At 32.1% G+C, this 15,345-nt stretch overlaps 1 protein-coding gene across 7 annotated transcripts in view; it reads right to left on the bottom strand.

The window, feature by feature from the left end:
• AP3B1 (adaptor related protein complex 3 subunit beta 1) overlaps positions 1-15,345 on the bottom strand; it is a 264,956-nt gene that overhangs the window by 105,597 nt on the left and 144,014 nt on the right. For all 7 annotated transcript variants that reach the window (XM_025438344.3, XM_025438347.3, XM_025438345.3 and 4 more), the window contains 3 exons: positions 13,140-13,316; positions 1,993-2,179; positions 890-1,020 (listed from right to left, as the gene is read on the bottom strand). In XM_025438344.3, coding sequence (XP_025294129.3) covers positions 890-1,020; positions 1,993-2,179; positions 13,140-13,316 — 495 coding nt within the window. The remainder of the gene's footprint in view (positions 1-889; positions 1,021-1,992; positions 2,180-13,139; positions 13,317-15,345) is intronic.

Here is a 15,345-nt window from a genome sequence, read left to right as displayed (position 1 = left end):
TAACAAAGACTTCCTTTTTATATGGAAAATTTAATAGGCAAGGAGGTTAACTGACTTTCCCAGAGGAATTAGTGGTAAAGAACTTTGGTTATTTGAATCCTAGTTCGATACATCTTTTCGGTCAGAAAAGCACCTAGAATGTAATACCTAATTGTTCTTTTTTATTAACTCTAAAAAGTACCAGATATATTTCACATAATCAATTTTTAAAGACAATCAGAAGACCCTTGTCTTTTCTTGTTCATGTAAGAAAGAAAAATATTAGCAAAGAACATTAATTCTCTTATTTTAGTAGCCAGCATTTTTTTTAAAGATCTAGGAAAAGAGTATTTATTTAGAGAGCTTTTACTTTTTAAATGTAAAAGCAACATATTATTCATTTTAGTTATGACCTTCTCTGAGGACATTTTTTGTACACAATGCAACCTTTTTACGTTTAGGCTTCACTTAAAACAGGTTCATCAAAAAATCTGGAAGAACACTTTGTATGGTTTTTCTGGAAGAGAACAGCAAAAATTATTTAGATAAATATTGACAAGAAGCTTACGATTCTCTAAACAAAGTAGAAAAAACTCAATCCAATGAGACTAAATACCTTAGAAATTGAATCTACACAGCTAAAAATGCAATACCAAAAATGTGGGTGGCACTGATGCAGGGAATTCAATTCTCTATTTCCTTGAAGAAAAAGAACAAGTACATGTACAATGACATAGGAATACTACAATATTCAGTTCCCATAACAGCAAGATATATCTAACACATTACATTTAGAAATACCGGAACAATTTTCAATTTTCAACCACCCAAAAAAGCTTTTATATAAAACAATAGTTATTCTTGAATCTCCCACTGCTTGACAAAATTAATTTCAGAAAGGTCAACTTACCAACTCTATTACTTCTACATTTCGAACTGATGGGTCCGGCGCCACCTCTGGCCAATTAGATAATTCCAGGTACCCGATAGCTTTAGTATTGAGAGTATGAGATAAAGTGCCAAGCTGGAAATGATCCCTATCTATTAAAATAGAGGAAAATACAAAATAAACAATATGAGCTCTATATAACAGAGAACAATCCTCATCAGAGCTCAAGGTAATTGGCATATTACCTCAAATGTCAAGGAATAAATATAAACTAGGAAGCTCTTCATAGGTCAAAAAACTGATTTCAGTCCATAGATTACAATAATCTCTCCCATAATGGTCAATAAAAAAGCTAATCAGTCAGTGTGTTTAGAGGTGTTGCTCTGAAATGTAGCTTCTCTAAAAATTACTTTACTGTGAATATTAAGAATGACAGCACAGTTAAACAATCCATATACATGTCTTAGCACAAACACATCCAGAATTTTAATAGTTTTTCTACAAAACTGAACTGCTTTTTATCACCAACAATTAAATAAGAAACAAAATGAAAACCAAGGTATATAATTGTTTGATTTTAACTCTGATGGCTACTTGTTAAAACTAATAAAATAATCATTCTTTTTAAAAGCTGGGAAAAATAAGTCAACTTTGATCTTTAAAAAGTAAATTAAAAAAAAAAAGTAAATTTAAAGGGATATTTTTAGGAAATAATTCTCCCCAGAAAAGTTTTGTTACTGTACATTGAATATTTAATTAGTAACAACTCACTATTAAGGTAAAAATTATACTCCTTATTAAATAAAACTGTCTACTTAAAACAGAAATGAAGTCAATGTCTATCAGAACAACACAGCTTTCATCTACTATCCAGCTAAACTGTTTAGTAAGAATAAAAATAAAATCATAAGAATGAAATTATTTAGGTAAATAAGGTGTATAAAAATATAAACTTTAATATAAAGGTGCTCTAAAGAACAGATAAGTAGGAAGTATACCATCCTTATATACTTATATAGGTTAATCATTTATATTTTTAACAGATAAATTTAAAATGTATTAGGGGGCATACTGTCTTAATTTTTTAGTTAACACATTCTGCAATTATATTCTGATAATAATACCTTTAAAGGGAGATTCAAGCAGTGGTGCAGGTTTTTGCGCTAGGAATATTTTTTTGGCATATTTACTTAAAGCTCCACTCTTCTCATTCGGAACAATAAGCTGCCTAATAAATCTTGTACGGTCTCTGATATCGTAGTTTTGATCATACTTGCCGAGATTTAATATGTACTGGGTAAGCAATTTTGTCTGTTGGAAAAAAACAGAACAAGATGAGAATACAGTTATTTATGATTATTGATAACTCTGGATAAACATATTTAAAGAGGTAATAAAAATGAATGGTTATGTCAAACAAATGTTGTTCCATAGGGAATATGCATTTCTAACGCTGCAAATGGAATTTTGAAGCCAAAGCACATGTCCTCTTCAGTATTGGGGAGGTGAATGCTGAGTACTGAGAAGCAGCCATGTGCTAGATTATTAAACTGCTGAAGTGGAAAGAAAGGCATCATTAAAAAAATAATCATATATGGCAAACCCGCTGAAGGGTCTACGTGAGAATAATGAATGTGGAAATACAACTAAAAACATGGCACTCAAAACTTAATCGGAAAAATATGCAGGACATCAAAACATCAGAGAGTATTAGGGGGCTGGCAAACTGCTTCTCCTGAGGTGTGTTTTATGAAGAGATACTGTCCCTGGCATAAGCAGTGTCTGCACTCTGACTGCACTCAGTTACTTTACCCTGAATTATGACCCATTAAAGCAGACACATGAATCACTGAACTGGATTACTGCAAATTATTTGCAGTGCATTTAGCTGTTACTTTTTCATAAAAGCAAGCTGCTGATGCCCTCTAAAAACTAGGATAAAAGACTCCTTCCATTTTTTTCCCATGCTGCTTATAGCCTCCAGTAATATTGGTCATTTATTTATTTATGTAAGGCAGCAACTTATTATAGTAGCTTTTACACCGTAAAAAGATTTCCAAAGTCAATTTTTGAATGTACTACATTAACATATATTGAGATAATTTTAATAGTAATTAAACCAAAATCAAAATATTATCAAAATAGGTTTGTATTTTAAACTTCAGTTATTTTATTGAAAAAACAGTTTTAATTTGGTTGCACAAATACAACTGTAACTATAAATTAGGGAGGATTCACAATATATGAAAAAATATATGTTACATTACAGCGTTTTATAGACATTAGAATGGACACAAAATGAACTAAATCAGGTCAGGCAGAGCTAAAGACAATTCTAGAACAAGAAGTCAAAGTACACAAATGGTGCGGTAAACTCTTTTATAGTGATAATTGGTTAAGATAATTGATTTGGATAGAAAGCAACCTTCTTGCAGTAACAATGCATTTAAAAAAGCATTAACCTAGTTTCAATAAAGCAGAACTATAAAAAATACAAGGGAAAAATGTTAATAGAGCTATCCTGAATTTGGTTACCAATAATTGCTATTTGCTAATTACTAGACCATGCTGGTTCAGCTACAGATAAGAAAAAAATCTATGATTCATTTAAAAGACAATTAGCAAAATATTCACCAAATGCGGAATACAGCTCACAACAAAGTGCGGTGTTCTGGACTAGGTTATTAGCTTTCTGAGACAGCCTGGGAAATACACTAACCATCAGTTTTCTCAAATGCACAGGGAGAATTTACAACCAGGGTAACTCTGAAGTCCATCTGAGTGTGGAGTTTAAGAGGGTCTGATCAAAATAAACCAGAGAAATAAAATAAGTCTGTTCATTATGATTTTTTAAAAATTTTAATCCCAGTATAGTTAACATATAGTGTTTTATTAGTTTCAGGTGTATGATACAGTAACTGAACAATTTTTTTAAGCCAGTAGAATGATTTTGTTTCTATTTCTGATCCCCAAAATTAATTTTTAAGAAATTAAACTATTTCAATATATTAACAGACACAAGAGTTAGGGAATTTTAAATAGTAAAATTTTGTAATTTTTAAAGTATGCATTTATTGACTATAACATGTTTGATTATATTGGTAGGTTTATTAAAACATTTCTGTTAAACATTTCAAAACGAAAATTCTTTCTAAAAGGTAAAAACTAAAAAAATAAAAATAAAAAATAAAAGGTAAAAACTTATCTATGTAAAATGATGCATTAAACATACGCGAATAATTATTCACCATAAATTCATATACTTTAATCCGTTTCTTAGAAGTATCTACTTCTAATACTAAGTCATTGATATTTCTCTGAAGAACATATTTTATAGTCTTAACTTTTTAAAAAAATAAGTATGTCTTTTCAAAATTGAATTTTATCAGTAATTATGATATTGTTGACATTTTCAACTTATTCTTTTCTACAGCTCATAATATTTTTAATGAAGAAAACACCCTCTTTATAGTATTAAACAATATGGTAAGCATAGGAAAATTCTGTTGACAAGAAGGATATTCTCGTCATGCTTTTTTTTCACGCTGAAATCTGTAAATATATCAAGTCCAGATACTTAACTTTTACCCCTACAATCTTTTCTTTGGTAATTATTTTTGTGGGACAAAACTTTCAAGTCATTCTCTATGTATACTTTTTAAAATATTTCACCAAATTAAAAAAAAGCAAAATCAATTACTTTCTCAATTTCATTTCACTCTAATACAAAATAGGAGCTCCATCAAAAAACATCTTCACCTCATCTGAGATACTGCAAACTTAGAACTTCTAAAATAAATCTTGGGGTCTTATCACTTAACTTGAAGGGATAAATTTCAATAACTCCTTTCTTGCAAGATTTGTTTCTAAGAATTGCCATTGCTAAAATTTTCAAAAGGTAAAGGTTTTTGGCACTCCATTTGGTAAACACTTTAAAATTTTCCAATTGATTTTGAATTTAACAAATAGAAGTTTTACTTATTCCCATCCCTGCTCCCTAGTTAAAAAAAAAAAAAAAAAAAAAAAGCCAACATAAGACACTTAGGTTAATTTACAAAGCAGTTTTTCACAAAATAATGTTTTTAGGATCCATTTAGTAGCATGCAGCAAAAAAGTTGTGTACAAGAGTGTGTGCTGTCATGCTGAAGTATGTTTTTTTCAATATTAGCTTCATGAGAATTTCGTAGTTCAATTAAACTATATATATATATAATATCAGTATATTTGACCATTAGTTTTATTTCAGTAGACACAACCAATTCTAAAATATTTCTCTTCCATAGTTTTCTTAATTTAATAAGAAATCGATTCTATCTTGACAATATTTTTAGCAAAAACAAGTAGTTTTATCTTCCATGTTGACCTTTTAAATTTAAAAGAGCATTTACACCACTTTTGACAGAATAAACTTCCAAATGCTTGGCTTTGATTTCATTTATAGCACTGATAGAGCAAACCTACAAAAGCTTTGAGTGAGAAGAGTCAACCTATTATTGGAATTAATTGATTTGCTATTTGAAAACTAGCATTGTTTAGGTCCTTTCTCTGCTAATGGAGCCAATACATTAATAATTACTGCTTCATTTTTCATACATGCAAAAGAGAACTTGGAATAAAAAATGAAGAAAATTAATTTTTAAAAAGTTATCTAAATGAGGGATCCCTGGGTGGTGCAGCGGTTTAGCGCCTGCCTTTGGCCCAGGGCGCGATCCTGGAGACCCAGGATCGAATCCCACGTCAGGCTCCCGGTGCATGGAGCCTGCTTCTCCCTCTGCCTGTGTCTCTGCCTCTCTCTCTCTCTCTCTCTCTCTTAAGAAAAAAAAAAGAAAAAAAAAAAAAAAAGAAAAAAAAAAGTTATCTAAATGAGATTTTGCATCACAGAGAGATATGTAAATATCCTCTGTACTGGTATATATTTGTTATCTTGGGACACAATCATCTTAAGATAACTCTTAGGTTTTTTAAATAGACACTGATCCTTTTTTAGCAGACACATTTTATCTTTCGGTTGCTGTGTGGTCAGGGATATCATTGCAACTCTCACAGTGGATGGTAAACATCAATAAACATTTTGTGCATGTTAAGTACCAAGAAAGAAATTCAGTACTTCATTCTTCATTAACTACACACTTCATTTTTAAGAACTGATTGCTGCTGGATTTATAACAAGATAAAGAACTACCAAATAATAATATAAATGGGCTTTATTGCACTGCACAATAAATGACAGAAGTACTGAAGAGAGAGTGGTTTGGATGAAGAGAGAGTGGTTTGACCACTCTCTACTGATCTATGGCAGGACTGTCTCCTGCACATATTTCACCTACCACCAACCCCAAACTTCCCATTTTTTCCTTTGATTCTCAACATCCACTGACAACTGAGAGAGTCATACTTTGCACAGGTCATGGCACAACCTGCTGGTATAAGTTGTCTGTGGATAAAATACTTCAACACTTAACTCACCACCATTTAAAAAAAGGAAGGACTTAGTTTTTCCTACTTGCCCTGTCAGGATGCACCTCATTTTATCAGCACACATTCTGCATTTTGCTGTAACAGAGAGAAATTACTTATGTTACATCTCAAAAAGGTTGGAAAAGAAAGAAATTCTTTCGGATTTAAATGTCATATATATTAAAATGAAATCTCTGTTCATTGCACTTATGTCTTACATATCATTAGACAAAACCACAGCAGAGGTGCAAGTAGAATACGGAGATCTGGAAACTTTCTCTGTGCTATTTTAACAACAGCTATTAAGGATAAAAATGAAAAATTGGGGGCAAATTCTTTTTTTGTTGTTGTTTTTTTGGGGGGGGCAAATTCTAGATAGAACAGAGTGACAACAAACATAAATTAGGTCTGTCCTGGGCAACGGTGACAAAGAAAGTAAACAATGGTCAAGTAAATAACCATAGGCATTTTAACATAGCCAAAGACTCAATCCAAAACCAGACTGGACATTAAACAGTATTTTTAAATAGATTTTATTCATAAAGTTATAAAAGACAAAGAGAATAATACAATGTACTTCAATAACGAAACAATATCTTATATATAACTATTTGTTAAATTTTGATTTCAGATTATTTTTTTCTGCTTAGATTTAAGGAATTGTGACCGGTACGAACTAACAGCTAATGTTACTCATACACTACACCAACTACATTCCTTTCAGACTGACTCTAAGTCACTGTGACATAGGAAAATGAATTTTGGGGAATGCTATATAAAAATTTTAAAATTCATTATTTAAGAAAAACTTCTCAAAATATGGGCATCATATTTCTACCTAAACACTCTGACAAGTAATAAACTGGCTCAAACAATAGCTTTCTTCAAATATTTAGTAAGTCAGCACAAAATAATAAAAAGGGTATCTTAGGATACAGTCCAAAAATCAGCTGAGATATGCTCTTTAATTTAAGGAAAATAAAAAAGTACACAGAATTCAGCATTTAGCATAGCGAAACTTAATACTGGTTCCACACAGCTGTTATTTTGTAAAGGAAGGTATTGGCAAATGATTTGGTAAATGAAAGGAAGCTACATAATTCTTAACCTACACCAGACGGAAATCTAAGCAGTACCAGTGTTCCATGTAATCAATTTCATCATTTCATGACTAACCAGGATTCTTTATGTGACTTGGATGAAACTTCCTGAATTTAGCAATACCCATATTTTTGTCAACTTGAAATTTTTTCTCTAAGCTCTTTCTTTATATGCTATATTTGCTTGAATTTTTTAATGCCAGAAAATATATCCGAGAGAGTAGAGATGTCACTGCATAGAGCCTGATGCCCTTTTGCTGTCATGCTGAGTCATGCTGGGGCAGAAAGAGATTTCTCAAAAGACCTGAATCATGGAGCAAGAGAGAATCTGTGGTTGTTTTTTAGTTTTTTGTTTTAAGGATTTTATATATTTGATAGAGAGCACAAACAAGGGGAGCTGCAGACAGAGGGAGAGGGAGAAGCAGGTTCCCCACTGAGCAAGGAGCCAGATTGCAGGGCTGGATCCCAGGACCTGGAGATCATGACCTGATGCCTTCGGGTTTAAGTTTAAGTTTTAAACCCACCTTTAAGTTTGTTTGTTTATTCATGCGAGTTAAGGGGAGCGGCAGAAGGAGAGGGAGAGAAAGAATCTCAAGCAGACTCTGTGCTGAGTGTAGAACCCAAATTGAGGTTTGATACCAGGACCCCGAGATCATGACTTGAGCTGAAACAAACAGTTGGATGCTCAACCAACTGAGCCACCTAGGCATCCCAAGAGGAAATTTGTTTTTAATACCTCAGGAAGGATCCCTCAAATATAACTGTGACTTATAAAATTTCTTACTAAGAACCAAAAAGTCTAAAAAGCACTACAAAGAAAATACAAGTATTGAGGATACTCTATGAATCACTTTTTTCTAATAGCAGAAAAGCAGAAACCTGTGTCATAGAAAATGAGACAGTTATTTAAAATAAATGAATTATATTTATATATGTCAATATTTTAAAAACATGGTTTAAGTGAAAAAAGGGTACAAGAGTAAGCAAAAAAGAGAATTCCCACTTATGCAAAATTTCAAAACCTACAAAACAGTAACATAGTGTAAAGATATATACTCATATAATAAAAATGTAAAACTACACATAACTGAAGCACACCAGCAATATGACAGTAGCTACCAATGGGGAGGGAAAAAATGTATGAACAGGATGTTGAGGTTTTACTTTTACTTGTTGCATTCCCTTAAAAAATAATAACCATTATGGCAAAAATATGGACTTCATTTTAGTGGTATCTGTGTATTCATATTATTTTGCACTTTTCTAAGGTTTGCATTATCTCACAATTGAAAAGAAAAACACGAGCTAAGTAAAATGTTAACATATATTATTGCTACATTTAAAAGATTACAGGAAGTTTAAAAACAAATGCACCCATTATTCATTAATTTTTCACTGCTATTAAGTTTAATCAACTCTTAGTTTTCTCTCTCAGACCTAAGTAGATTATTTCAAGGAAGTCATGCTCAATCTTTATACCATGCTATAGAGCTATAGAGCTTCAACAACTTCAAATGATTTCAAAGTCCTTCAGCTTTTCCCCTGTATAATAGTAAAATTACTCTCCTTGTATGAGTATTCTAACAGCTTTCTTTACTCTTGATATTCATATTTAACGATTTTTTCGTCATAAAAGGAGGGATTTCCAGCAACCTTTTCTCAGTAGGATAAACCTAAAAGGAGTGTTTTTCCTAATGAGAATAGATTCTCAGTAATGAGACAATGAGACTAGTTCCTTTACTATAAATAACCATACTCTCCAAGAATAACCTGGCAGCTGGTTAACAGTATAACTAGGGATACAAAAAAGAGCATAAAAACTAACATGGACTAAGTACTATTACAACCCAGGAAATCCTAACACTTTACATGGACTATCTCCTTTAATCTTTATAATAATTTTGTGAGGTATATATAGTTAGTAGTGCTCTAATAATTATTCTGAAAATGTAGATTTGTTCCAATTCAGTTGCATAATGTGAATTTTGTGTTTGCATAGGCATGATTTTTGTCTATAAGAAATACTCGGTGAAGGCAGAAAACTGCTACCAGCTGAACTGGGCTTTGTAGGAATAACAAAACATGCCTACCTCAAACATCTACCTCAGATAACTACATGTGTTATCAATGGTACTGTACAGCTTTCCATCCAATTTCAGATTAATTTTTCTTCAGATAACTACATGTGTTATCAATGGTACAACTTTCCGTCCAATTTCAGATTAATTTTTCTTCTACTACTTAACAAACAAATACAACCTTTTCAACACCCATTTCCATGTCAGGTCTTTTCCAAGGTAAAGAGTTATATTCATTGTATTATTTATGCATTTCTTAACCTTTTTACATGTGTAAATTGTACTGTTGTTTTTATTAGGTTCTTTTTATCATCACATGAATTTATCATCCTTCCAGCTCAATCTTTCCAATTAAAAAATGTAGTTTTTATTGCACAATTTTGTAAAGCACAATGATTTTTAAGAACATTGCATTATAAAGAACCATTTATTACAATCCCCAACTTATAGGTAAGAAAAATAGGTCCTGGATAGGTTACATAATTTGTCCAAAATCATGTACCTAGTAAGTGGCAAAACAGGATTTGAAGCCAGACAGTCTAATATGAGGGGCTGTATTCTCAATCACTACCCGCCCTCTAGTAATTGACATCCAATAGTTCTTTGGTAGTCATCAAACAGATAAACTGCCTCCCAAACACAAACTTACATCTGAAATAACCCAGAGACAGAAAATTAAAGAAGCTTACTGAAAAAGTCCACCTAAAGAGTGTTAATCATGTTTTCTTAAAAACAAACCAAAAACACTGCATGAAGCAGCTTCACATATGTATATACAAAAAGAAAAATATTAAAATGTTGAAGAATATATAATACTAATGATAGACAAGATACTGATTTTTTTTAGGTACTGTATTTTTCAGTTCTAGAATACTTCCATTTGATTCTTTTTTATAATTTCTATTTCTCTGAGAATTCTTATCTTTTTGTTCATTGTGAATATACTGTTCTTTATATTGATGATTCCACTTATAAAAAGTTGCTTCAAAATGTTTGCTTGCAAATTCCAGCATCTGGATCACTTCAGAATTAGTTTCTCTTGTTTCTTTCAATTTTCTTGAAAATTGATCACATTTTCCTGGTGTTTTGCTTGTGTGTGTGTGCATGATAAAACATGCAACATTTACCATCTTAACCATTTTTAGGTATGCGTTCAAGCACAGTGTTGTACAACCAATACCAACATCCATCTCCAAAAATTTTTATATATTCATAAATTAAAACTTCATATCCTTTAAACATTGTGGTTCTTCTTATATAGAATAATTTTGGATTGTATCTTGGACATTATGAATGTTATATTTTAGAGGCCTTGGACACTGTTACACTCTTTGAGTAATGATTTTTTTAAAAAAAGATTTATCTATTTGAGAGAGAGAGAGAGAGCTTATGAGAGAGCATGAAGGAGGGGTGCAGAAGGAGAATCACAAGCAGACTCCCCACTGAATGTACAGCCCTATGTGGGGCTCAACCAAAGGACCTGGAGATCAAGACCTGAGCCAAAGTCTAAAGTCTGATATTCAACTGACAGAGTCACCCAGATGCATTTTGAGTACTGATTTTGTTTATTTTAGCAAGCAATTAATGTGGGTGAGTTTAAAGTGCAAATTCTGTCTATTTGATGCAGCTCAGATTTTAATTCAGTATCTTTATTCTTAGCAATGCGGTTCTGAATCTACCCTGTGTATGTGTGGTTCAGGGGTCAGCCAGAGACCAGAGCAGAATTATTCACAGATCTTGAGGCTCCTGCACTTTGGCTCTCTCCTTTCTTGAATTCTTCCCTAATTTTCCAATGTCTATCGTTTTCCTGATATATGTTCTCTACTTCATCAGGCCAGAAGGACGTTTTGGAATTTTAGCCCCTGTGCAGAGTGGAGACTATATAGCCTGTCCTCTGGATAAAAGCTAAAAAGTGGGGAAATGTACTCTGTGCCATTCCCTTCTTCCAGCTGTTAATTCCTCTCCAGGATCTTCCTGCTTTTCTTTACTCTTCTAAGACTTCAGGCAGTTATTTTTAATTTTTTTCCAGAATTTATAGTTGTTCTTTATGGGAGGGTCAGTTCAGGAGGAACTAACTTGATACACTGAAAGTAGACTGTTGACTTATTTTTCAATTAGAATTCATACCAGGTAAAAATATTTTGAAGTATTAAAGAGATTAATTACTCAATTATTTCTCAAGCAAGCAAATGAACACAATTAACTTAGATATTCCCAATAACTATATAATTCAATTAACAATTCTGGAATGCTCACTGAGGTATCACAGGGCATTCAGATCTACAAATAAATATCAGCACTTCATGGCAAACCAGTCCCTGAGCACTGTGGCTTGATCTCTTTAATTCACCTTTAAAGATAGCTAAAATAAACAAGTACAGAAGACAAGTTTTTACATTTAGGTGATATAAATCATTTTAGCCTCTGTCTCATATCCAAAACATATGAATCATGTAACAACAATGCTGCCAAGTTGATGGTGATAAGAATTACCCTTTAATGCTTATTTTACCAATTCTTTCATAACCCCTTTTCTTGAGAAAGAAATTGGAGAACAGAGCACAACTCTATAGAAACTGCCATTCACCTATTTTTATATTTAATCATTTAAAAAACAGTGAGTTTTATGAAAATGTAGTATATTTTCTAAATATTATGCTTTCACTAGTTGGTGGTGAAGTTAATTTGTGGTTATCTAGAAGTTCATTCTAAAATATACAACAGAACTCTTCAGAAGCTGAGTTCCAAAACTTCATTTAATAATATAGCTCAAGGAAAAAATGTCTAAGTGCAAGGTATGTTGTCTTCAAATTCAAAAGATATGGAATACACTCTACAACTTCTGAACAAAAAGTATCACTCTCCATTATTGTTTCTTCATAGCTACAAAGAGGGCGAAAACCAACCTTCATTTAGTTTTACAAGACATAACTACTTTCAGTCTTAACATACTAATTTTGTATTAATTTTATAATACCTGGAAGCTAGATAACATTTAAAGTAGCCAATTCTAGTGTTATGGCTTTCACAATACTACATGGATTTAGGGTATCAAGCTAACATGGTGTTTTTATCAATAAACAAGAAACTCACAACAAACATAGCTGTTTCATGACTCTCACTCCTCTACTCTTATTCTAGTGGTGCCTGGGTGGCCAGTCCATTAAGTGTCTGCTTTCCTCTCAGGTCCTGGGATCCAGCCCCATGTTAGACTCCCTGGTTAGCAGGGAGTGTGCTTTTCCCTCTCCCCAGTGCTTGCTCTTTCTTGCTATCTCTCTTAAATAAACAAATAAAATCTTTTTTTTTAAAAAAGTCTTAATCCTTCACAAAACTTCCTCTGATCTCTCACCTCCTTCTACTACCAGACTTTCAATAACTTTCTCCTCTGAAGTTCTGCTGTATCTTAACATTTTATTACAGTGGTTACTGCCTACTACTTCATTGTTGTTTTTCTCCACTACTAGACTGGAATGTCATCTCTCTGCACCACCTTCTAAGGTAGAAGAACCTTATAGAAACAGACACATAGTAACTGTTGAATGGACAAATTAATGCATGCATAGACCACAGCTGCTTCAACAGAGTAAAGAGGGAACAGTAGCTGTCACACAGGTAGACTAAGGCTCAGACTCTTACCTGTTTGGAGTTGGTTAAGTACAATTTTGCTCCCAGATTTAAAATCTGCAGTTTTACCAGATCATCTTCATTAGTAAAACTTTTAGCCATCTTCCTTAAAACATCAGGGGCAATCTTAGGAACTCGTTCACAGTTTTCTCCAATTAGCCAAAGAATACTTGCTCTAGCCACAGGAACCTAGTATTAGAAGTGAATTATACAATTACAAACAAGATATTCATACTGTCTCCTTGAGAACACAGAAAAGGCTTTAAATATGATAAAGGTTTTATATCCATTCATGTAATACATATATCCAGGAAGTTCTCTTTTAGTTACCCATTTTCTTTAGTTAATCAAAAAATAAACACCCAAGAAATACCATTATAACTGATTTCAGAGATAATGCCTTAGAAAAGATTCACAGAGAAAAAACCTTTTGTCTAGAACCTTGATTCTATCAAAGATGTGCAAGCTCTTGGGTCAAATATGGCTACCCATGCCCATTTGTTTATGCATTACTGGTGCTGCTTTTATACTACAGTAGCACAGTAAGTACAGTTGACCTTGAACAATACAGGTTTACACAGCAGTGGGGCCTTTTTGTGGATTTTTTCAACAAATACAGTATAAGACTGTAAATATATTTTCCTTATGATTTTCATAATAACATTTTCTATTCTCTAGCTTATTATAAGAACTTGGGGTACAATACATGTAACATATGAAGTATGTGTTAAGCAACTGTTTATATTATTTGTAAGGCTTCTGGTCAACAGTAGTCTATTAAGTTAAGTTTTTATTTTTTAAGTTTTTTTATTTTGTTTATTAATTTTATTTTGTTTATTAAGTTAAGGTTTTGTTAAGTCTATTAAGTTAAGTTTTTGGAGAGTCAAAAGTTAAACGTGGATTTCTGACTATAGGAGAGAGGGGGTTGGTACCCTATACCCCTGCATTGTTCAGGTGTCAACTATTGTTGCATCAAAGACCATAAAGCTGAAAATATTCACTATCTGGCAACTTACAGAAAAGTTTTGCTAACTTCTGCTCTAGGGCACTGGTCAATAAACCTCAATACCCATAAGTATCATCTAGAATTCTTATTAAAATTGCAAGGTTTTAGTATCAGGTTGAAGATAGTAGTTCTGTTGTGGGGCCCAGGAATCTACATTTTATAAAGTATCATAGATGATTTTTGATTCTACAAACCATGTTTTGAGAATTCAATGGATAACAGAGAAAAAGGAATAGATTCATGAAAGACTATGATTCCAAAACAAAACTGCTATTATCCTCTATATGTTTGCATCTACAGTACTGGGAATATATAAAACTGACAAGATCATCAAGGTCTACTTATAAAATCATGAATCCTGTTCTGTTACTTGGTCATCAACAAAATAAATAGAGATAAGATAAATCTGTCCAATACTGTATTTTGGCATTGTATTTTTTAATAAAGTACATTGCAATATAATTTTTTTTAAAAAACTGCTTTGCTACAAATTGGAAACCTTCCATCAGTACCATTAAGACCAACATTTTAGTATGCAAATTAGTTTTATTACTATTTGTTTATTTGTATCCTCTCTTACTCCAAAAGAGATTTGAAGGGGTATGTAAATTAGTTTTTGTGAACATTTTCACCTAGTATAGAAAATCTGCTTTTTAAAATAAATGAAAAAGCCAATGACTATCATTAAGAGGTAGCATCACAAGAAGAGATAACGGTCTTTTTATGAAATCCTTTCCAATTCCTCAAATAAAGTCCTAATATTTTCACTATTGTTTCACAGCTCTACAGGGCACAACTTTATTTAAAGAAGAAAGCAAGAATAAGGACACTTACACAGCTAATATTTTATCACAATATTCATACTTCAAATTCTTTCAAAACACTCATTTTATGAAATGGTATAAAATAATTAAGACACTCCTAAGTTGGGGTGTCACCAGAAGCGAAATGAAATCATCTAAAAGCCTTAACATCAAAATATGTATTTTCAAATATTATGATAATAGCATTATCTTTAAATTAACATCAGAATAAGTTTAGTTAAAGAGAAATCACAGAACTCATGTAATAAGTTTAAGTACTACACATAAATAATACGCATAATAAATGCTATTATAAATCTATTCATGAAGTATGATAAAATTGATATCCTTACTATATACTGATTATGGAGAGAAGAAGGTTATTTCTAATGTTCCAAAGATTACACTG

This window comes from Canis lupus, chromosome 3 (assembly GCF_003254725.2).
Source record: "Canis lupus dingo isolate Sandy chromosome 3, ASM325472v2, whole genome shotgun sequence".
NCBI classification, from domain to species: Eukaryota; Metazoa; Chordata; class Mammalia; order Carnivora; family Canidae; genus Canis; species Canis lupus.
The sequence above is the reverse complement of the archived record's forward strand: the minus strand, read 5'-3'. Positions and strand labels throughout refer to the sequence as shown.